General features: G+C 44.8%; 1 protein-coding gene across 1 annotated transcript in view; it reads left to right on the forward strand.

The window, feature by feature from the left end:
- IDUA (alpha-L-iduronidase) overlaps window positions 1-25613 on the forward strand; it is a 1533398-nt gene that overhangs the window by 1089655 nt on the left and 418130 nt on the right. The window contains exon 8 of the mRNA XM_085640933.1: window positions 14807-15023. Within this exon, the coding sequence (XP_085497059.1) occupies window positions 14807-15023 (217 nt within the window). The remainder of the gene's footprint in view (window positions 1-14806; window positions 15024-25613) is intronic.

Consider the following 25613-nt stretch of genomic DNA (forward strand, 5'->3'; position numbering starts at 1 on the left):
TTCCAGCATCCGTTTCAGCTTCTTGCAGATCTTGACTACTTTCCGGGAAGGAAAGCTCAAAGTCCACGCCACTGAGTCTATGACGAATCTGGGGAAATTCACCTGTTTGGACGGTAACAGGAGAGACTTCTTGGCGTTAATCACAAAGCCTAGGTTCTGCAGCAGATCGGCTGCCAGCTGTAACTGCTGCGATGGTCTTGATGGACACTGAACCAAAAGGAAAAGTTGTTGAGGTAAAGGATGAGGCGGAAGCTCTTCGCCCTTAAGATCTCCACAACTGGTTTGAGGGCCTTGGTGAAGCACCAGGGGGCCGAGGACAGACCAAAAGGCAGAGTGGTGAACTCGTACACCTGGTCCTTCCACCTGAACTACAGGAAACTGCAGTGTGGGGCAAAAATGGGGAGTGCCAGGTATGTGTCTTATAAATCCAGGCACACCATCCAGTCATCGGGCAGTTGTAGAATCCGCAGAAGATCGATTCCCTCCAATTTGAAGTGGTTTTAGACCAACCAATGATTGAATCCTCTGAGGTTTATTACTGCCCGTTGGCCACCATCCGTCTTGTCAACTAGAAAAACGTTTCTGAGGAAACCCATGGGGTGGAGACAGGAGTCTTTTTGGAGTAAGTCCGTCACCTCTTGATCTATCAAGGTTACTTAATCTTCTGCAAAAAACAGCGGACGAGGTCGGGATTCTTGAATCGGAGATTCGTAGAACTCTATATGAAAAGTTTTGATGGTCTGAAAGACCCATGCGTCTGAAGTATTTCTCCCCCATTTGTTTTTGAAATGCACAAACCTGCCACCCACCTTTAGAACAGGGAAAGTCACACCTGTTGTGGCATGGAACTGCCCTCTGGAGGCGCCTTTACCACCATGACCACGGTGGTCCCTCTGTGTCTTGAAGAATTCTCCCTGCTTCTATGAGTCTTGGGGTCTTCAGCCCTCTTTGAGGGCTTTGGGTGAAGAACCGGCTGGCCAAGCGTCCTCTGCCACGTCTGGTCCCCAACAAAAATTTGAGGATGAAAAATCGATTATGGAGGCGTTCACTTTATCCAAGGAGGTAAATGAGCCCACAGATTTGCTCAGCTCCTTGATAAACAGGTCCCCGAAGAGCCCGTCCTGAGCCACCGCACCAGCCTTCGGAGGAAGCCAGGTCTCCCAATTTGGAATCCACTTTCAGGAGGAGGGAGCAACACCTCTTGCTTGAGAGAACGCAAATAGCATTTCTGAGAAAAACGACAGCGCTCTGTGCCCAATTGGAGATTCTTTCTGGGGAAAGGGGAATGCCTTGTGCTTTGGACTACTCTGCCAGTTCTAGAATCTTGGTAATAGGGCCAGAAATATCTAACAATTGATTGTGGCAAGAATTCCAGGAACAATAAGTTCCCTTCTTTGACTCCCTGATATATTTCAGGAGGAAAGCTGCCATTCTCTGTTCAATTTCTGGTGTTACTGGCGTTACTTGCCCGGTAGGGCGGGGCAAGGGCATTCTGCTCTGCTGCAGGCTATGACCTCCTTTTCTAGGTGCTTATGGAGGCACCCTGCAACATACTTAGAGACTTTGTTGGAAGGAGCCCACTCTGCCTAGCAGGCATGTATCAAGTTCTCATGGACTAACATGTCAGAGGCGTCCTCTGGGTCGTTCTCCGTACCCACAGGGGTCGGTACCAGGCTAGGGCATCACAGCCTGAAAGGGCCGGCTTCGTCATTTGAGTTCCCAGGGAGTCATCCTCCTCTGCATCGAGCCCTTGGAGGAATACATTAGCTATGTCCAACAGGCTGTCCCACCTTGCGTCTGGCCGGGCCCTAAAACCTTTCTTCAAGCACTCCAAAGCCCCCAGGTCTGTTCCCGAGTTGCCCTTGCGCTATAGAATGCACTTCGTGGAAGGTAGGAGCGCCGGCTGGGACTGGAAATTCTGGCAAGAGTTGGCCATTTCCATAATGCGGCGCTCAAAGAGGCCCATGGGCGCTGTCACTGCTTGGTGAATGGAAGTATCTACTGCTTTACAAAATTTATCATCGAGGGGCAGGACCTGCAGAGACTCTTCCTCTTTATTGTCCACCTTCATTGTACCAAAGTGGTGTGAGTAATATGTTTTTAGGGCAAAAACCACAATTGAAAGGCTTACAGGTAGTAATTCTAGAGCTCTCCACTAAGGTTTAACATTTTCAGCAGCCTGAGGCTTGGTAACACCAAGTAAGTATCTAATATTGTATTTGCGCTGAGCGTGTGTGATTTTGGGCAGCCCGAGTCTTCATTTTGGGCAACTAGAGAGTTATGCATTTGGGCACACTGAGCGCATTGAATAACGTCGGGCCTCTGCACTGGGGTCACTCACCCTGCTTACTTAGGTGTCTGGGATGCCTGGGCCTGCCCCTGCCAGCCGAGAGGGAAGGTGTAAATTCCTGCAATATCGGCCCTTACGAAGACATACAGACCCACTGCATGCGGGCTCAGGCTGAGCAATCAAGAAAAGTACAGAACTGTGACTCCACAGGTGTCCAGATTCCAGGTGGCTCAAACTGTGCTGCTTCCACGGGGTGCTTTGTGTCGAAGCCCTCGTTGCCCTTTACACTGATGGGTGTCAGTGTTGCTAGATTTTGCGACCCGTCCCAAGCCCAAAGACGCTCAAGTATAAGCTCAAATTCAGCCCGACGCAGACCAGTGTCAGCCCAAAAACCAGCCCAAAGTTGAAACTCAAATTTTGCTAGAGTAGTCTTCAGAAAACATTTTAAGGACAAACCTAAATTCTATTCAATATACAGATAGTGGGAGGAGGTTAACTGTGCATCGGTGTTAATAACTCATTTTCAAGACCAGTCACCACTTTGACTTTTCATCTTGTAGTTCTTGTACCACAGAACCAAAACCGAACCTGGCATTCATGAATTACCTTTACAAAAAGAGATTATAAACCACTTTATGTCTATGAATAGTTATTTCAATGCTATTTCAACAATAAGGCTCCAAAAAAGAATACTGAAATGGTTATGCAGAATTAACACCACACAATGATCTACATATTAAGAAACGTCCCATTGTATTAAAACTTGTTTGGCACGTCTTAACATTCTATGTACTTGTCTGAAGATATTTAACAACAAAAAACTCCTTTACAATGACAGTATGGGACAACAGCAAAAATAAACATTGCAGCAGACAAATCTGAATAAAGTTTTCATGCAAAGCTAGTGTACATAAATGTGAAGCAACAGTGTGAAAACTGAGGGTTGCTGCAGTGATGCGAGAGTTCCACACTATTACAGTTAAAATGTAAGGAGAGGCCAGAAAAGAGACAGTCACCTACTCTGACCAATTCCCTGCCCACTGTTCCAAAGTACTTCACTGTGACCACTTACTCAGGCACTAAAAAGTATAGAGGACATTGTTGTTTCCATTGTGTTGCAGCAAGCGTTTGACTAAAGCTCCTAGTCTTGGCAAGCAGCACATGGGTTTGTTTGGGGTACGGATGAACGCCAGGCTGTTGGAGCAGAAAAGAAAATTACCCAATTTCCCAGAACTTTTAGCAACACCTTCAACACCCACACTTCCTCAACCCTACTGACACCGTCATGCTGTTTGTATTCCATCCCGCTCCATTCCCCCTTCATCATTACCACTCCCATACCACCATTGGCCTGGGCCCTCTCATGAGGCTCCTTTACTCCTATCGCCCAGCCAGGACTTTAATTATTCATGCTCTTAACTTTAAATTCTCCGCAATGACTGCAAACTCCCTAAAATTTCTCTAGTTTTATTTTCACAAAACATACTTATAGAGTACAAATGTGAAATGAGTCGCCTTCAGGTCTAGGGTGAGTTCAGATTGCGATTAGACATTTATGATGGGCACGATTGAGAGTCTCGAGGCTGAAGGTGGTACTGCTTTCTCACAGTGCCTGCCACTGGGTCATTAAGGTGTTCAGACTAAATGCACATCCAATCCTTGGCCTCTTAGGAGAGTGCATAAAGCGATGGTTATATAAGTGTCAATTGTACATTAAAGCACTACTTTGCCTGAACACAATTATGGCTACAATGTGTAGGAGTCATATCATACATTATATACTAGGAGCACTTGGTCTGCAGAAGCACACATTCAGGATTAAAACACTATGCCGTTGTTGAGTGTGCTAATAAGTCTTTAGTATCCATAGTAACCCTTTTTAACAACTTTGGAATTACAAAAGATGGAGGATAAAAACAAGGTTCTAAAGTAACGCCTTTCAGTTTGCATGCAGTTCCTTGATGTGGGGTCATAGCTCGCTGTGCTATATTAGAAGGATTGTGACATATTAGCTGCAAATAACAAAAGGATCTCTGTGTTGAAAGCAGTGGTGGATGGTAATTTTACCAGGGGGGTTGGCCACACATACACCTCACTTACACACACCCATTCACAACACTAACACATTTATTAATTTGAGAGTATTATATGGTGTTAGCTAGATACACATACATTAATACATCCACGCATAAAATATAAAAAACGCACAAAACTTACCTTAACTACAGCTCTCCGAGAGGGAAGCCTCAGAGGTCCCACAAAGGTTGGTACTGCTGCCGTCCCTCATTGGCTGATTGGAAGGCAGCAGTCCCAACCTTGTCACAGAGTGGGATAGGGTCAGTGAGACTTCTGACCCCACCCCACTCTGTGACTAGGTCTCACTGATTGACACTCTGCCCTGGGTACTTCAGGGCTTAAAACTGAAGCGCCCAGGTCCGAGTTAATCAATGGAACTCTCCTTCATCACCAGGGGGAGGGCCTTGAGGTACTTTTGCCAGACTGAGTTCATGCACACTGGGCTGTGAAAATTCTCAGCCTGGTAAAATTCAGCTCAGGCAGCCAGCAGTCTGCGTATTTAGAGCATGTCCAGCTCCTGCCTGTCTGACTTGAACAAGAAGAGGGTCTGTAAGGCTTGCCTTTCTTCCGCCCCAACACCCATTGATTTTGACACTGCCCCCTATTTACAAGGGTGATGTAAATAGGAGGCAGTACCAAAATTAAGACCAGGGAAAACCTGGACTTTACATGGCAAAACAAAGAGAAATGCTTAATTTCTCCTTGTTTTTGCTGTTTTGATGTGTGCTGCACTGTGCAGCACACATAAAAACAGCAAATTGCCATGAACAATTGTTCATATGCAGGAAGGTGTCCCTTCCTACACATAATCATTTAAAAAAAGATGATTTGCAACTTCTATGTGTGCTGCACAATGCAGGACACATAGAAGTTACAATTCGCCATTCTGGATTGTTAATGTGCAGGAAGGGAAACCTTCCTGCACATAAACAATCATTCCCTCCAACCTAGTGTACTATGGTGCAAGGGTGCCTGCATTGGCGCTAAGCTGAGTTTAGCGCCACTGCTACGGAAAACGCAGGGATGTTCCCTACCATTTTAAATACGGCTCATCCCTGCATTTTCAGAATGGCGGAGCGTGGTATTAGCAATGTTTGCTTAATGCCACGCTTCGCCATTCACTTGTTAATATGCCCCTTCGTTTTGTGTGTGTGCAAATCCTGCATTGCCGATCCCTGGTGAGTTGCACCGCTCCTGTTGAAACAAGACTAATGGAGGGATCAATGGGTGAGGCGGACTGGCCTCAAGGGTCTTGTGACCTCAGTGACTGAGTCACTGTTGCTCTAGGGCATAGGTCTTCAAACTCTGGGGTGCGCCCCCCTCGAGGGGACGCAGGATCCCCTCAGGGGGGGCGCGCACTCCATTGCACCACTTAACCTTCCATTTTTTCTTCCAGGCCCATTAGACTTCGTGTGGGCAGTGTCTGGAGTCTTATCTCCGGCACGCCCGAGTTTTTCACAGGTCTTTAAAGACCATGTGCAACCCATGTATATCTTGGAAACAGAGCACAAAGAGCCAAACAATAGCTCAAAGCGATCACAAAAGAGCACAAACTAGTACAAAAAGCTTAAAGAAGGGTACAAAAAGCTCAAAGAAGGGTACAAATAACACAAAAGGCTACAAAAAGCAGAAAATAGCAAAAAGGAAAAAGAAAGGAGCACAAAATGCTCATCCTGAGTGCGACCCGTTTTATGCTGCCTCGACAGGGAATTTCAGAATGGTTAATGGCTGATAAACTGTTCAGGTTTTTTTAAATATACTTGGGGGTAGTCCGAACCGAAAACTGACCTATTGATAGCGAACCATTTAAACTTTCCTCTTACATTTGAATGGCATTCAAAACTTCCTAAGCTCCGGTCATGAAAAGGCATGATTGTAGGCTTAACAGAAGAGCAATCCCTTTAGAGAAAACCGAAAATAATGTAACTTTTTTTTCTTTTTATGTAGTGTTTTTTGTTCAGGCTTTTGTTTGACCTTTACTACTGTTTCGATGTCGCAGGTAAAGGGGCAGGGCTACATGTTTAGCGCTTTACCCAGGCTCCACTACCTCAGTGAATGGACTTGACCCAGCTTCAAAGCTGAGGTGAGCCTGGTGCTTCCTTAAATTAACTCTGAACATTCGTGTCCATATTTCACCCATGTTCCTATGTGTGGCCAGTTATTCACCTTGTGTAATTGACCTGCCAGATACGAGTTGAGCACTGCTAAACTTTAAACATTTTTTGGGGTGGGTTACATATATCCACCACTCAAATTACTTTCATATTTCACTATACTAATTCACCACTAATCCTTTATGGGTTTCCCGAGTAGCGTGCTACGCGCCCCCCCAAAAAAAGCGCTTCAACTCCCCATTAGCTGTAACAAGCGCTATATAAATGCAAACCTTTTTTCCATCTTCTATCCTTCAGCTATCCTTCTGAATCCAAATAATTGACTAACCCATCCACCACTTAAATCACTTTCATATTTCACTATACTAATTCAACACTAATCCTTTATGGGTTCCGGAGCAGCATGCTACTCACCGAAAAAGCGCTTTGACGCCTCGTCAGGGGTAGTAGGCGCTATATAAATCAATGAGACTGTTTGTTTTCTGGTTCCAGTACCCCCTGGGCCCCCACTCTGCCTATTTCTTACATTTTGATTTAACTTTTTACTGCCTTAGTGTGAAAATGCATTTCATTAAAAGGAATATAAAGTTGGGTTACCAAAAGAAAAATGCCAGCCATCTGTTGTTTAAAGAGTCTGCAAAGGCCTTGTCTTGACACTAAATAGGGTGATAAATAAAATAGTATGTATTCATCCGTAATGTGACTTTTCAATCTTTGTTCCCTTTAATATCAGTCATGGATCATTCATGCAGCCCTGGAACACAATTAAAAATGCTTTCCGTTCAAAGTATGCACAGATAAGTGCTGAAAATAGGCTTTATGGGACTGCTCATTTTTGTACTGTCTGGGACATCAATATAATGAGCAAGCAACCCTAATCGCAAGACTGGAAGTTTGTTGCAGGATGAGCACAATATTTATTTCCTCCACCCTCGATCCCTGGACCCTGAATAATGCCATAAAAGCAATAGTGTAACTTATATCTGAAACCCTATGCCACCCCTCAATAACATGCTGAATATCTTCAGCTGTGTCTGGGAATGCGACCTGTATTCAGACAACTCACTCCTCATTCTCATCCTTCACTTTCACACTCACTCCCCACTGATGGGGATCACAATGTACTCACACTGATCACGATGCACTCACATCACCCGCTCACCCTGCACTCAGTGACCACACTTTACCTATGCCACTCACCATGAACTCACATCGTTCTCCCTCCACTTACCCTGCGGTCACATGAACACACCGCTCACTCTGCACTTACAGTGATTCTGGGCAAATCACTTAATCTCCCTGGGCTTACTAAAAATGAATGTGCGCTTGTGTAATGTAAAAGATGCTCCTGTAAGGCGCTCCGATACCTTTGGGTCATGTTCGCGCTATATAAAACAGCAAAAAATATATCACAACATTTTGTGAGCACTCCCGTTTCCGGGTACTGCTCAAGACTGGAAGTGGAGCACAACCTAAGGATGGCAGAAGCAAGAATCCATCCACACATTGACGGTCTCTGTGGAGAAAATCAAGCAAACCCCTCACCTGTGTTTTGACTAATCTAGCCTAAATATTGTGTTTTATGTGAAAAATAAAGCACCAATGTAATTTTTTGGGCTAACGTTTTCTTGGAGACTTTGCATTTGAACTTCATAAGCACAAGCACTACAAAAACTTCAGTTTACTAAACACTCTTACTTTATTTAATACTATTTGCCCTATACGACGTGCGCTCTGCAGGAGGAAATGGCCATCAATGATGCAGAGTATCAGCTTCCAGAACTTTTTTTTCAGGTGGTGTGGGGGGGCTCGACGTGTAAAAAGGTTTAGATGGGGGGGCTCAGCCGACAAAAGTTTGAAGACCTCTGCTCTAGGGTGTGCTGCTTTGTAGGCCTGCCTGCAAGAAAACTGTAGCTGAACTTCAGTATGTATTGTGGTGGACAGCCCTTCAAGTTCCTAAGACACCAGGGCTTCTAAGGTCTACCATAGGAATGTGCTCCCTCAGGAGAGTGGCCTGGTGGACTGTTCATGAAGGCTGAACCTGGTTCTCCAGTACTGACGTAGTGCCACATCCTATCCCCCACTGAACACCATATTGTCCCACTGCCTTCAGCTACAACCCAATTGTGCCCTGCTATATACACCTGGATATGACTTAATTCAAATTATGCACACGAGTAATATGCTGCCTGAAAAAAAAAGTAACAACTTCCTGGAAAACGCAAACCCTCATATGGAATGCAAGATTAAATAAAGCATGTGAAATCTAAGTAGAACAACATGGTAACCTTAACACTTTTACACTCATTCACAAAACAAGAGTGTTTTTGCCTGAAACTTTAATCACGACTACAGAGCCCTTAGGGACCAGTTTCACTGTCCATTGCTTATATCCTTAAAAACCGTGAGCAGTATGCTTTAAAAAGACTACATCCCTGAACACAGAGCCATGGTACACTTTTTATAAACTAAAATAAGGAAAAAAGCGGAAAAGGATCACAATAATCGGTTTCCACTCCACTCATCAACCAGGTATTGCACTACCTACAGGAATGTTGCACTTCCCCACCCGGGGAAAACAATGCTGTTCAAAGAAAGACGAGAAAACAAAAGTAGCTCTTCACTGGCAAACTCTGTAAAGTGGCACTAATGTGTTTGGGTGTTAATAAAACCAATCTGGCCACTTGGCTAATGCTGTGTGATGCTTTAGTTATTTTTTTCCATATTTTGTACCTGTTTGTTCTCCCTGTCCCGAGGCTGCCCTTTGGAACAGGAAAATGTCAGAAACACTATCAAACAAAAGTGTTTCTTTCTTTTTTGGATCCATTTCGCAATGGAAGGAATGAAGGAAAGTAGAAGAAACCGAGGGTGAGAGACTTTTATCGAAGCACGGTTTCAGCGAGAGAGAGACAGAAAGCGAGGGGGCAGCTGACAGCGGCAGAGCTGGAAAAGTGGACATTTTCACCACTAAATTAATCCTACCGTAATACACCGGCACTAAAAGACTCCCACACGCAACAGTCAGAAGCAGGGTGCAGGATCGGCCAACCAGTACTTGCCTTGACGCTCCTGACTCCTCCTCTCAGCTCCAATGCACTCAGAGTTCACCGCGCACCAGGGCCTAGAGGCAAATCAAATTATTTAAAAACATTTTTAAAATGATGACAGGCCTGCCCATCATAAGTTCATTGGTCCATTCTCTCTGGGGGCAGGCCAGCAACAAGAAGCAGAACCGTCACAAGTAGCGCGTTCGCACTATGAATAATTGACGGTCCTTGTTACAGACCCTCTCTCTGGGCATCGCGTAAACCAGAAATATTGCGCGCACAAGGGCAAATGTCGCCCAACTTTACACAATCCGTCAGAGTCGTTTTTTTCCGCACAAATAGGAACAAGCATTTACAATGCAATGGTCTCGGCATTGTTAAAGTTAGAGCTATTGGCATTGCTCATGACATTATTTTTGTTTAGGTTTTTGTTTTTAAAACATTTAAAGAAACGGCATTGTTATTTACAATGTCAATAGCTTAATCTCTCTCAAATGTGAGACCAATTGCATTTGCACCCACACACAGAGCCACACACACAAAGCCACCCACACACACAGAGCCACCCACACAGACCCACCTACACAGAGCTATTCACATAGAGCAACCCACACACAAATAGAGCCACCCACACAGAGCCACCTACACACACACAGAGTTACCCACACACAGACAGAGCCACCCACGAATAGAGCCACCAAGGTCTCGCCTTTGTTCAAGTTAAAGCCATTTGCTTTGCTAATGGTATTGTACAGCAAAGCAAATGGCTTTAACTTAATAAAAGGCGAGACCTATTGCATTTTCAATGCTTGTTATATTGGCAAGGGCACAGCAGCCACCTCCCCTGCAAAATGTTTTACAAAAAACATGACAAAGCATGCATTGACGAAGCCAAAAAGCAGACCGTTGAAGATTGGCTTTGCTAATGATTGTGTTTCCCAGCTGCATGTGTCTGTCCTCAGAAAATCCCTTTGACTTATGGGCACTTATTTACCCCACAGAGGCATATTTCGTTTTTCATGTAATGTGTATTGTTTTCATAGTTCGCATTTTCAAAACATTTAAACGGGAGTTATGAAGTGTGTTTAAAAAAAAAACATCTGCCCTGTTTGTAATTCAAATTCCAGTAATTTAATAGGATTAGAAAAGAAACAAATGACAGAAATAGAACTCGGAAGGAACGGAAAGAGAATTGGGACGAAAACATTTACAAAACTCTGAAATGCCGTGTTTTCCGGCTCTTTCAAGCGTCAGCGGGTATCTTTTAGGGCCACTAATAAAATATGCAGAGCTAGAACACCATCCAAGCAATGCCCGGGAGCGCGCACGCAGAGGGAACTCTCGAGAGATGCCAGGTCAAAGGGTCGCGCTGATGCCCGATTTCCATAGCATCTGATGCATCTGTGATCCGCCAATTAAAATCGCGAACGGGTACAAGATGTTCAGAATCCCCTTGAAACAAAATGTTACCAGCCGCGCGGTTCATTTGTGTCTAGCAGCACACTTGTAGCAGCTCTCAGCTCCAGAGACACCAGGGGCAATATTTGGACCCGAGGGGTGTGTATCAGCCTACGGGTTTGGACAAACAAACGCCTCACCAGGGTTGGACCGTAACTCGGAAGAGCTGTGCAGTGCGGGAAGGAGGTGTGAAATCCACTCTTGCAGGCAAGGGCTGGCCTTTCGCACAAGCAGGGGGGGGGATCACGCCCATGGCGCCCGATCTGCGAAGCTTCCCCTCATCTTGTTGGTGCCGGAATACAGGGTGTAGTCGAGTGACGCAGAGATGTTATTTGTGACACTAGCGTCTATCTATTGAACTCATCCTCCTAAATGACACCGAGCTCCTCTTGTTTTCAAAGCGAATCTTCGTTGCACTACTTAACCCCCACTAATCCCCCGGTACTGCAGAACTTCAGAGGGGACGAGCACCAGCCGGGCCGTGTGGACGGGGATGACGCCATGAACACCACCGTCTTTCTCCGAGGTCAAGCAGAAATGCCTCGGAGAAACGCAGCGTCATTTTCGGATTCGGGGCGGGTTTTTCTTTCTCTCCTCTTCCCATTGGCTGGAATGTTTACATTCCAGAGGAGAGAAAGAAACTAAAAAGCACGCCCCGAATCCGAAAAAGACGGGGTTTAAATGGACAGACGCCCCTCTCCTCCAATGGCTGGCCTCCGTTTAGGAAGCCAGCCAATGGAGAAGAGGGCGGGTTTAAGCCCCACTACTGAAAAACATTAAATCTTGCTAAGCGAGACTGCGCAAGCGCAGCCTTCGCTAGCCGAGACCTAAAAATGTTACCCATTTGTGCGGGAAACAGTCCAATCTGGCAACACTGATGGGTGTGCTCCCACAAGGACCAGCGAGACGTGCTTTGACTTGCGCCCTCTAGGAAACTCTAGTGCGTATCACACCAACGCTTGATTCTTTCTAGAAGGGGCGCCATGAGCGGAGCGATGACAACTCTCCCACGGCTCCAGAAAGAACATTCAAAGAGGCATACTCCAAAGCTAGACAAAACAAGGGTAATTAATATAGAAGTATCGCATAACAAAATTGCACAATGTCATTAAATCCTGAAAAAGCAGAGAAAACAATTAGTGTGCACTGAACTGCTGGAAGCAGGAAAAGAAGTAGGAAATCTTCTAGGGGAATCCCGCATTTGTTGATATCCTGGACTGCCTGTTGGTGGACTGTGTATTGATATTACTGTGTGCATCATGGGAGAGATCGTTTTTTGTCTTGTTAGTTGAAGCTGCTGGAAAAGGAATATAGGAAGTTTTGAGCATAATCCTCGCCTCTGGTCCTGACATGGAATTCTATACATTTTTTTTATTTGATGTAAAAAAAACAATATTTAATGAAAACTGAGTGAATTGCGAATGAAAGCTGAGATCAGTCTTTTTTGGGCCAGCAGAATATCTTTTGCTCCAACCTCCTCTGTGATCACCCTTTCATACCCTAACTTCATCTTTTCTTAACCCTTACAGGTGCTAATTTGCAAAGCAACGTCACCCTGAGATAGGAACTATGCTGCAAACAAAATCCTCCCCATATTATTGGACAATATTAGCTGTGTTTTCTGAGAAATGCCTCTTAGCAAAAGAATAGTTCAGGCAGATACACAATTGCTGTTTTGTCTGTCTTCTCCTCATGTACTAAAATGCTAGTGCATGCAGTGGAGGTCTGTGGTCTCTTGTTGATATGGTTCTACCGCTGACGGGTGATACTTTATTCACCTTTTGAAGTTCTTGGGGCTTGATCTGTGCAGGCGTTAGTCTAGTCAACAGAGCTGGTGACACATTTATTGGGTCCTTGCAGATCTTCCTTAGTGAGGTGTTTGAGGCTCTTGAACAGTTTATCTGATGCTCCCTAACACAATAAGGCAGGCTGACAGCAGACTATTAAGCATGGGAGGCATGAAGCAGCGTGCAGTGACCAGGCATCTTTGATTTGGCTGACTGATTTATCTGCAATGCAAAACATGTGCTGATGTAAAACTCATCGGCCATTTTGCACTAATCAGAGTAAATCATATATATTGTAAATAATACAAGTCATCGTGTGGCTGCCAGTATGAGCATTTTAGTTTGTGACATAATTATATTAGAACAACTGCCTCAAAAGTAGATGTACCCAAATGTGGATCAAAATGCAGTGTTTAGCTCTGAATTTCAAACCAATCTTTAGAGTGTGAAAACCACTGATTGTAGCTAGCAATCTTATGATTGCTTGCATAGGGAGTCGCTGGATGTCTTTGCTCCCCATAGCCTTGCCTGCAGTGCACACACATTGCATTGCCACACACAGAGGAAAAAGATTAGAGGGAACATTGCTCAGGACTCATAGTAAGACGAGCCATAGGACAGCAGAAATAGAAGACCTCAACACCAACGGTTGGGCCCAGTATCCCCCTGCTTGGCCTTGGCTCAAGAGACATGTGAAAAAAGTAAAACTGGGTTAAATGAGAAGGTGCTGTGGCTGTGGCAGTAGTGATATTGTTCCCTCCCAGGGGGATCTTGCCTGATTCTAACATAACATAGCAAACACTAGGAGATGATAGAAGAATGCTGAAACATTTTAGATATTCACCCCCAGTCACAGATTGAATCCATCATCGTTCTTTAGCTCACTTCGCCACCCCAGTTTGGACCCAGACATATGCAAATCAGTCTTTACCCTGTGCTGGCTCTCCTTGTGTTTTCTAACATAATATAACCTGTATTTGTAAAGTGCACTATCACCCAGGGGTATCTTGGCGCTGAATAACAGATGTTTATTGTTACCTAACTCAATGGTACTCATTAGCGACTTCAGAAGGATGAAAGGCTGAGTGGACCTGTCAGGATTTGAACCTGTGACCATGAGGTTGAACACAGGCCTCTACAGTGGACGCATTAGTCCACTAATCCACCAGACCTGGCTTTAATTCTAAAATGGTATTCTCATCAACAGGCACTAGCTTCATCCTCATGATATTTGTTACCACGGTCTCTGCAAAGGTGAGTCCGAATGTGCTGGATTTAAAAGCTAGTATACACAGGGTTGAGTATTCTTCTCAATAACATTTTAAGAAAACAATTGTAAAAGAAAGAATTTCTATGCACATTAAATGAATAGCTTTGGTCAAAATTGATAAGATTTAAATTACATTTTATATAGATTTAGGAGTCTTTTTTCCAGATAAAGTTGATATTGTTTATGTCCACATACCCAGTAACCAGTAATGCCAGCCTTTGTATGCTCAGTACTAGATATTGCCAATCCCCACAAGGTCACCATCAGGGATGGGGAATCTCCTAATATCAAGTATGGCCACTTTCCACAACAACCTTCACCAATACCACTGCTCTGTTCCTCCCCTCTCCCCTGCCACTCCAAAGGCCCCAATACTCTTTACATAGTAAACAGCAGTACGGGGAGATGTGTGGCATATTTAGCACAGTCATGCCTGCTCTGGTCTCGTGTGGTAGTTTGGTGGAGTGGGGCAGTCAAGTTGCTAGCTAGCCTTACCCCTTTCTTCCCGAAAATGGACAATGGTGAATTGGTAAATTGCCTCAGTAGCACCTGCCGATGGATGATCCTACCTAATGCATTATCTACCCCTGGAAATATTTTTATCCTCCACAGTCCAAGCATGACCGAGCCACCTTCGAGTCATTTCTCTGTGTTCCACAATGAGTGGCAATGGGTTTGCATTATTCTGCATTGTTTGCCAGTGTATTAAGAATGTACTTTCAGTCTATTTCACTGTCAGCTGAAAATGTTTGTTTTTTTTGCAGGTAATTGCCCAGCACCAAAATATTCTGATTTCAAATTCCAGCAGCAGTTTTAAGTACACATTGCTGAGTAATGATAATGCCTTTATGAGCTATTACCCTCATTACTTTACCCAGAGGACACTAACTGCAAGATTTCAGATGAATGACACCAAACCACCGCACATTCAAATGGCAAGAAAACCGGTGCTTACAGTAATGGGATTGCTGGCATTACTAGGTAGGTCTAAAGGTTTGAAAATGAAGCAGTAATTGATGGTTACATTTAGAAGACGTGTTTTAATCAGTGCAATAGCATCATAAATTCACCTATGCTCTGTACTTTTTTACCCATCAAAGGATGTAGTAATGAAGTTTGGCGGATGCTTGCAGTGTTATAATAATTGTTCACTGGTGTAAGGAATAGAGGCATGAACAGTTTGGATAAAGCGATTCTCAATTTACAATATACCAGGCGATGGACAAATTGGCATTGCTGCTGAATTCTGGAACAGCTCATCGGTAAACAAAGAAGCGAATGAATATATAAGCGGCCCGAAACGCGTCATGAGCTGTGCACTTATCTGTATAATTAAATAAACTACATCTTTTGGCACTGGCAATAGAAGTTGTCCGTTCCTGTTTTTGTGCGCGACTGCACATTTGGAGAGTAATTGTGTGTGTGTATATATATTTATTTATTTATTTATTTGGGAGTTTTATATAGCTCGAACTTGACCTGAAGGTATCGGAGCTCTTTACGTGAGCACCAGTTTAGAAAACATACACTACACCACAATACCCCCTCCACATTAAAACTGAGATAAATGAATAGTCTAAATTCAGTAGGAAATATATCTTGTGCATGTGACAGAAAGGCATCTAATCCAAACACATTTATAAATTTCTCAGTACAAATTAAAAACAGTTTGCGACAACTCTTCTCCATTGACTGTAATCACATTATTGCTGACATTAGGGCTTGGAGTATTAGTGGCATGTGACTGCTCTGAACTTCCCATTCCATTCTCATCACTAGAACAAAAATGAATTCCATTGGCATCTGATTGTTTAGTTGCAAAAGCAAAATTTGAATTGCCCTCAAGAGAACCATTGCTTCCTGAAATATCTACTCGTCAATAACCTGCAACAAACCGCAAACTGTCATGTTGTATGTGGAACTCGTTTGCCTGGAAACAACTAGTTGATTTGCCAGTTTCAAGATTCTGGAAACAATCCACAAAACAGCATTGTACTTGCTCCACCATCTTCCATTAAATACAGTTACTGATCCTTTGAAGGCCTGTATGAAAATGGCAATTGGAATAAAACCAATTTACGACACCTGATTTTGACTTTGTCTCCAACACCGAAATCATGCCCCATTGCACTTTTTTACATTTCACAATAACATTTTTATTAAATTGTTTCTCTGCAACTCATCATCCTCATAAAATCTTTATTCGGTTGACAAAAATAACCATAAAGGAACACAATAACTATAATATAAAATCATCTCAATATTTCACTTTCACATAACTAAAAATACTGAGCAAGAAAATCAGTCCGGTCTAGATCTCCTAGATGTAAATGCAGCTTGTAAAAAATACAACACAGCAAACGATCAAGCTCATTAAAATTAAAAGCATCTGCAAGTAATCAAGGGCAGGATGTACTTGAGAAAAGTTCATGGATTTCCGGAGGGATACTAAAAATTGCCTCCTGGACCTACCAAAATAGTCAGAAAACATTACAAAATGTAGGGTCTCCTATTGTCTCAGCCGCAGGGCACCCTACTCTCAGAATTGGACCAACCACTTGAAGAGGCCAAAAGATGGTGTAACAGGTTAAACCTAAACCTGGACGATAAAAACCTATCTCGCTGGTGACGCACCTGCACTAAATATGGCTCTATACCCTGGATATTCTTTAGAAGCATGTGACCCCCCACCAAGAGTTTCTGCAGCTCGAGCTGTTCTCTTGCTAACTGAGCCTGCTCGAGGAACAATCTTCTGATACAATTCAGTTCTTTAACGGACAAAGAATGGGGAGCAGTAAAATATCCGATTTGCAGAACCTGCGCTAATAGTCATAAAAACTGTTTTTCTGCTACTTGTAGTTTGTCAGTCTTTACAAACCCCCAGACCTCGCTTCCATACTGAAACTGGGACGTACATTTTGCCTGATACATTTTTGGAAGGATGCTCAGAGACCAAGAGCCCAGCCTGCGTGCAAAGCTAACAAGCATTGGCATAGCCAATAGGTCTCGCCTTTGGGACCTTTTAAGTGTTTAGCCATGCAACAGTTGTTGTTGCACCAAGAATATTGTGCTGCAAAACTAAATACTTAGAAGGTCCCGAAAGCGAGACCTATTGGCTATGCCAATGCTTGTTCTCTTTTACCATAGGTACATCAATCACCTCAGAACTCACTGCTGACTCAACTCCATTTGTGTATAGTGAGAATAAAATTCTTCCAATGCATATCAAGTCTGCAAGTTCATTAGTCTAATTTAGAAAGAGTCTTAGTACTTGGTTATTCCAGAATTAATGCATGATCTTTTGGGCTTACTTTAGTTCTTTAGCGCCATGACAACTCCGGGTATTCGTGCGCTCAATAAGTAACATTAAGATTAACATAGGTCAAGGCCTTATTGGTGTCTTAAATTGGTGTCTTAAAAGAAAGGATTAGCACCAAAAGTTACACGTGCACAGCCACCAATAAAACAATCTCATAATGAAGTTGACACAGTGTGTGATCTTGTGTATACGGAGCCCAGTGGAGAGTTTGAGACTTGCCTTGAGAACATACAGCGCAATATATTGTCTTGGTCAATAAAGAAGTCATAACACTTGTAGCAGAGTTTCAGTAACTTATATTGCACAACTACTCACAAAACCACGAATTACAACAAAAATTTCTAACCACATAGGCAAAACCGAATACATTTACCAATGCTTGTTATTTTTGAAGAAAGACAGACAATTTTCAGGGAAGAACAATAACTACAAGAAAAATATTGCAAAAAAAAGCAAGGACGAACTGATTACAGCTGGCATAGAAACGCCGGTGATCGATACTGCAGCATTTTCGTTTGACGTACGAGTGTAGGCCACAAAAGCAGTAGAATAAAGCCAAAGAATTTGCAGCTTCTAGAGAGACCAGTGTGATAAACTCAAGCACCTCGGAAGAAATACACAATCCACTCACCCACCCCGTGTAATTCGAAGGGAAAGGAGAAAACTATCAACGTAACAGTCCTGACTCCTAAGGCAGTGGAGAAGCCGTCTTGAAAAAGACACGTAGACATTTTGAGTAAAAATAAATCGGAGAAAAAATGAAAGGCGATATTGGTGTATGATTAATTTAACACTGTAGCAAGATGAGCCGTAGCACACATCACGTTGCAGGTTTTGTTATACATAAAAAATGTATTATTTGATAAATGGCTTCTGTAAATCTAACTGTGTTGCTTAAGGGACACTCGCTTTCAGTGGAGAGAGGGTCTTCTTTAAGTGTCAGTTGTAGTGAAAGTGAAATGTTCCCATCCCAAAATGGTTGCCAGGCGAGACGACACCTACGGAACTAGTCTTGTTTCTATGTCTCTGACTCTCTCACCCGCTTCCTGGAGGCCGGGTAGTTGGGACTTCTGCAGGTCTCCCATCCCTTGCAGAGTACAGGACCCGGTTACACTGGCATCATGAGAAACGCAACCTTCTGGACTTCGCGCTTTCTGCTGCTTTTGGTGAGTGTATCCCCGACGACTTGTCGGTTAAGGGGCTATAGGGCTTAATTCTAACTCAGCAATGAACACAATGAAACGGAGTTAGAAAATGAAACCAACATAATGAATGTGAGTGGGATCCTCGGATAGCCAACTTGCGTGGGTTAGAGTGTCGCTTCCTGCGGGTGTCTGTGTTCGTCTTGCACTTGGATAGGAAGATATTTATTTGCCTGTGCCTGTGCCTCGTGGTTAGTAGTGACAGCAGCGTGTTGGGGTGTTACTGTAGTCCTTGATGCACAGTGTAACTTTAGATGACACTCCCTCCAATATCCCAGACTTCGTTTTGTGGCAATAAAAACAAGCGCTAGTAATGTTGCCAGTTGTGGGTGTGCCGGCAGAGGAGGCTGGGTCTGCGCAAAATTGAAAGTGATCGCGATCAAAGCGGCGGTGCGGCCGCGAAAGTGAAAGTAAGCGCGGCGCGCGTGCCCGCGCACATGCACTGTAGCTTTAGGCTGGCCTGGTAGCACTTTTTGGAGCCCACATACAAAATGTCTCTTCGAGCAAGCGCATGCGCTGGGCTCAGCGAGACCTAAAAACCATCTCAGTGGATTTAAGAAACTCAGATCTCTTTCCCTCTGTAAGAGGATTCCAGTTGTCCTTTGCGTCAAATAGAACCCCCAGGTAGGGGAAGACTGAGACTTTGCCCAGAGCGTGATTGGCCACTTCAAAGGTCCTGGAACTGGTAGATCGCAGGCCAACAACCATAACATAACACTTTGAAAAGTTAACAGATAAGTCCAAGCTCCCCATAAAAGAGACATACTTGTCCAGAAGTAGGCTCAGGCCCCTAGCATTACGAGCCATGAGGACTGCATCGTCGGCATATAACAAATACGGGAAGGGGTCAGGTTCCCACCTTTGGCAATCAACCTTAGCAGATAGAAGGGAAGCTCGAGCCCGTTCACATATAGGGTTAACGAGAATGGCGCAAGGATACACCCCTGACGTATCACCTCTTCTTGTGGGATATGACTGTGTGCTAGCTGTGCTATGTGAAAAATGCACAGAGGCAGTAGTATCAGCATGTATATTAGCTAAGTAGGCCACAATGTTCGGGTCCACCCCCATCTGTAAGAGCAGGGCCCAGAGTTTAACATGGTTGACCCTGTCCAACGCAGACGTAAGGTCCATGAAGGTTAAGTACAGGGATTCAGACCAGGCAACTGTGTATTTGTTTATAATAAGAAGGAGGTTCATACATTGGTCAGAAGTAGACCTACGCGGCCTGAAGCTATATTGAATGTCACTCAAAATGCTGTTCTGGTCAGATTATTCTAAAAGCCTGTTTAGGATATTTCTCCCCATAACCATCATTACTGCGTTTATTAAAGATATGGGGCGATAACATTAGGTCTTGTCTTTCCCCCTGTTCTTAAATACAGGCACAATCTCTGCCGTAGACCACGAGAAAAGCACCCCCTCCCATGTGACTGCGTTTAAAAACCTGAATCAAAAGGGGCCCCCAGATCTCCACGTCAGACCAGAATAGGTCGGTGGGAATTCCATCCAGACCCGGGGCTTTGTTGCTGGATAACCCCAAAATGCCGTGGGTGACCTCTTCTAGGGCACAAACCATGGGGGGGGGCACCCTGGCACCACTACTGTACTTCCCACCCACCCTCTGATTATAAACACCATCAAAATGGTCGACCCATTTTTGTTCGGATATATGGTGGCATATTGCTGGACCAGACATCTCCACAAAGTAGGGCCTGCTTACTACTTTCCAAAAAAGGGACCTATCCCTACTCTCACTGGCCTGACCTAAATCCTCCCCAGGGATCTCCCGCAGAGTAGATTTACGGTTAGCGAGGGCTTGCTTGTAGGCCTGCCTACATCTGGCAACAAAGTTCCTATCCCTAGGTGATTGTTTGAGTGCCATCTTCAAGTGTCAAAGACACCTCGCACAATCCCTATCAAACCATTTTGGATCCTGCGAGCCCTTATACGGGGTCGATGTTAGCAGGGTAGTGGGGGGCATGGCCACGACCATCACCAAGATGGCCGCATTCTTTTGAAGCTTTGGCAGTAGCGGCCTCTAATCTTGCAGAATTACAACCACAGCCTCTCAATGCTCTGCTGCTGTTCCTAAATGCAAAAATTATCGGGGCAGCTGACCCTTTGCGCGATCTGCATTTACCAGCCGCTATTCCTAATCTAGGTGTTCTGCGTGGCCCAGCATTACCTCGAAGGCCCCGTGGCGTCAGGGGCCGTGGCTGAGCTGCATTTAGTTACCTGGGATGGCCCTGGCAGACATACGGCAGGCAATGGATATCCCTGTCTGCATTGTGCCCCTTGATCGCCATGGGCTCTGCGGCTCGGGAGCCGGTTGCGTACTGTCCCTCGTTTGAGGTGCCGCTTGGCTCATGGAGCCCTCGCGGTGTCTAGGGTTGTGTCCGCTATTGTACTTTCCCCGCGTTGGCTTGCTGGCGTCACGGGCCCCTGATTTTTTAGGTCAGTGGCACAGTAGCAGGTGTTTCCTGCTTTCTGTGGCCATGGTGCTCGGCAGCCGAGCCTACCGGCACAGTTGGCGGCTGGTTTGGAGACTTCTATTCTACTCCTGCGATGGCCCTGCTCTACACATCAGCGAGTTTGGTATGTGCTCTTCCAGCCCCGGGAAGGTCCCCTGTTCTTGCCACTTTATCCGTACATGCCCACAGATTCCTGCTGTTCACTCACCAGACCCTGCGATTCCCCTGGGCCTGCCTCATCTTCTGTCCCCCTCCATGGTTGCTGGACTGGTCTCTCTGGTCATTTGGACGTGCTCCTTGGGCCTCCTAATACTCCTGTGGGACTATGTGCAGCTGTAATAGTTATCAACATGCTGACCCCCCTAAACTGTTTGTAAATAAAGCTGCTCCAGTGTTTGTCCTCTCACTGGCCTTGACTGTTGGGACTCTTAGCAAGATATTATACCTGCGTGGCCATCATCATACATTCATGCCAAACTCCACTTCCCCGCCTTCTCTGCAGACCTGTGCTCAGGGGGCCCCCAATCTCCCCATTGTGTTAGTTGGGCACTCTGTGACCTGCTTAAAAGAAGTCTTGTCGTCTTTGATTTTGCTCCGTCCCACTGTCATCATTGCCCTGCTGCTACGCCCACCCTGTGAGATCCCATGTGGCAATATCTTTTTCCATCCTCTTCATCATTTTTGCAAAGCACAACTCCCCCCTCATCATTCTTTGCTGCCCGCTCTCCCGCATAAATGAGTTGCACAGACCCTAAACAACAAAAGCTAATATTTGATCAGGGGACAGGGCTCTCATTCCGATACGGATGAGACTGCGGATCGTGAGTCAGACACTGACGCCACCAGCAGCGCGACCGGCATTATGGCAGAACTCAAGGCGGGATTCCGCGCTATTGATGCACCTTTCAATACCCTTGCCGGCCACATAGACAGACTGGGGGAACGTCTTGATCGTCAGCAGGCGAGAATTGGTAGTTCCGAAGAGAGAATATCAGAACTGGAGGATTGTTACTGCTACTATGCAGAAACGTTGGATAAAATGGAACGTATCCTGACACTGCTTGCAATTAAGAATGAAGAGCTTGAAGCCAGGTCCTGTAGAAATAACATTCATATTTCCAGGATTGTGGAAACTACCATCATGGAAAGACTGAATACATTTGTGGAGCAGCTCCTCACTGATCATTTCGATTGCTCCAGTTTCTCTTCCACCTTTGAGTGGAGAACTCTTTGGAAGTTAGGCCTCTGGTATGCAATGCTGTACCCTGCTTGCCTACGTGTTGAACATGGTGGGAAAACCCGTACCTTTGATACTTTCGCAGAAGTGACTGCCTTTTGTAAAAAACTGACTCCCAAATCTCCCTCCCCTCGACAGGCAACACTGGCAAGAGCTGGATCCACCACTCCTCAATGGTCATGATCGACAGATTGGCCTGAAGTTAAATTCATACTTGCAAGCCAAACTTATGCGACATCTATACCAAGATCTTAATATTAAGCACCACCCACTAGTCTATTATGTGCAATCTACTATTGTATAATTGCGGCTGATTCCCATCTATTCTTCATGGTTATTCTTCTTAACAGGCTGCGACCAGCCAAGTTGTCACCGCACCATCATGGTGAACACCATTTTTCTACAATTGGAATTCTTTCATTTTTTTGTTTCTATTTCCTCGGATTCGCTGGATATCTTATTATCTGCTGTCGGTGAGTACCTAGGGTTATAATGTTTTGCCTTTGTTAAGGTTTGATTGTCATTTTATGTTTACTTGCTGTGACAGATTACAAGACCTGTACATCATCACCTGCAATGCGTCCTTTCCTTTCCACTCTTTTTATCTGCTGTGCCACTCCCTGATATAAACAGACCACTTCACATTTTCCTTATGACCTGGAATATACGTGGAATTAACAATCCACAAAAGAGGAAGCAGGTATTTTCCTATTAGAACAGACATGGTGTCAAAATCGCCTTTCTCCAGGAGACACATCCCCCCACCTGGGGAACACAACCTTATTTCTCCTCTTATAGTTCGTATTCCCATGGCACTTGCATCCTCATACACAAAAGGGTCCACTGCACTCTCAATACTTGACATTCAGACCCACAAGGTCGTTCTATCCTCCTCCAGGGTATTCTCGCCGACAAACATGTCTTATTGATAAATGTCTACACTCCAAATGTAGACGCCCCCGATTTCTTCCAGGACACTTTTGCCCATATGGGATGCTTGGATATGGATCATGTAATAATAGGCCGTAAGTTTAATATGCCTCACTGCCCACACATTGATTCCACCAGCTCTCAAGCCATTGGTAAGCAATGCGTCGAGGCAGACCTGCCGGATATAGATGGTATCGCTGCTTCTGGCGGAGATCCCCGACTACATCACAGCATCGTATTGTTGACAGTTTCATGACCTCGCCGACAGGAAGATTGCATACTTGGGGAAACATGCCATAGTCCACTGATATGGGCACCCTTGCACGATTATTGTGCCCAAACTGATCACATAACTACGTCACTGAGCTGCTGGCAGATTCTGGCTTGCGAATTTTGGGTGGTGAAGGAGTCCTGGCTGAGTTCCAGCAATATTATAAGCACCTCTATGCTTCCCGTGTGCCTGTCATCCCCTCTGAGATGTCTTCATATCTCGAGGTGGTCACGATGGTCTGGCTTACAGACTGTCAGTGACAGTTTCGCAGTAAACTGATCACCATAGAGTAAATTGTCCATGCTATTGATCCTCTTGACGGGTCTAAGGCACCAGGACTAGATGGCCTAACGGGTATTCTATAAAGCTTTCAAGCAACAATTATCCTCACCTCTTGGGCTTCTGCCTTTACCCATGTCAGATTCAGTGCTTACATCTATCTCCTCCTGGCCCTCTTTGGGTACACCAAGGACATACTGCAATGTATTGCAGGGGCAGCAACAAAATACCCACTTCCTCAGCTTGGCTTAAAAGCATTACACATTGCGACAATGTCAGCGAAGACTATGCCCTCCTTCAACCACCCACGTCTCGCCCCAGAGACTTCTGACAACCCTTGCGCGACTACCTTTGTACTCTTGAACATGATCCTACAGACTGAAATCAAATTTCCTTTTCCTTCAGTTACAGATATCTTGCTATTGTATATTCCACCTACCCAGTTCACAAGTATACGCATTGATTATAATGATCTATGATATTTCATATTTGCTCACCATGATGATGATGTTTCTCTGTCATTGTATCTTTAGATATGATCTAGTGATGTGATTCCTGTCGGCTTGTTGTTGTTAAATTGTCTACTATATTTGAAAATTAATTAAAAAAAATGTTTTTTTTTAAAAAGCAAGTAGGTTGAGTATTACACGAGGAATCCCCTCGAAAGCTTGCAATATATTCCACCCAGCCGCGTCTATTTCCAAGCAGGTAGCAAACTCCTGGGTACACTTAGCAAAAAGGGAGACCTTGAGGTGCATGGGGTTCACCTGCGCCCATTTGAGTCTTCTACCTTGGTCCAACAAGGTGATTCCCCTGTCATACCCTCCCTGTTGACCACTAGGGACGGTAGGTACATCAGGAGCTAAGGACAGAGGGTTATATAATCACTAAACAGGCTAACAATGGAATCGAATTTGGAAATGAGCAGGAACAGAGGAGCACAAAGATAAAATCAATGATCGAAATACAGCCCCTCCCCTTGAAAGTGGGGTGAATGGGGAGGTTAAGTGAATTTTCAAGTTTGTCCCAGGCAAAAACAAGATTGCGGGAGGCCAAAATGGCACCAAGCTTGATTGGACAAAATGGATGCCCTCAAAGCGCATGCATTTTGGTTTTGGAGCATCAGATGCCAGGGGGCAATCACATAGATGACAATTGAAGTCCCCCACAAGAACTAATAGTTCCTTCCCAGTGCTGGTCGCCAACTGGGCTTTCAGGACAGAGTTAAGAAGTGAGAGACTGTAAACCTCGTCTTATCTCACCCTGGCATTATAAAAATTAACAAGGGCTGCCACTGAGGAAACTGCAGGAGAAAATAAGTCCTATACCCTTCCAGGAAGAAGGTATTCTTCACCTCCTACTTTACCGGAAGGCAAATTATCTGCCAATTAGGGTCAGTGAACTGAACAGAAAGTCCCACGATGTTCCAACCCTTGGAAAGGTCTGGGGTGACCTGTAGGTGTATAGGGGAAGCAGGAGGCACGGGGAACAGCAGTCAGTCACATGACTCAAGACCACTCAATGGGTAAATCTGTTTGAGGTACTTAAAAGGGGAGGGACACCCGACGATCCAAGTGGTTACTGCCAGCAAAACCCTCACCCTGTACTGCCTGAGAAAGAAAGGGAAAATGGCCCATTTCTGGCTTATGAAAAAAACCAAAGGAAGGGCGACTATACCAGATAAATCACATCCTCCTCAAATGTAAGGCAGATACAACATGAGCCACAGTCAAGGGGTTGTTGGAATTTTCCACCACACAATCCCCTGCCCACCTCTTGATGTCCTTACCCACCCAGCTGACTCTCCGGGCCATTATGATAGACTCCGATAACCCCTGACCAATATGGAAATGCAAGCT

The sequence above is a fragment of the Triturus cristatus genome, chromosome 2_2, assembly GCF_964204655.1.
Source record: "Triturus cristatus chromosome 2_2, aTriCri1.1, whole genome shotgun sequence".
Classification (NCBI taxonomy): domain Eukaryota; kingdom Metazoa; phylum Chordata; class Amphibia; order Caudata; family Salamandridae; genus Triturus; species Triturus cristatus.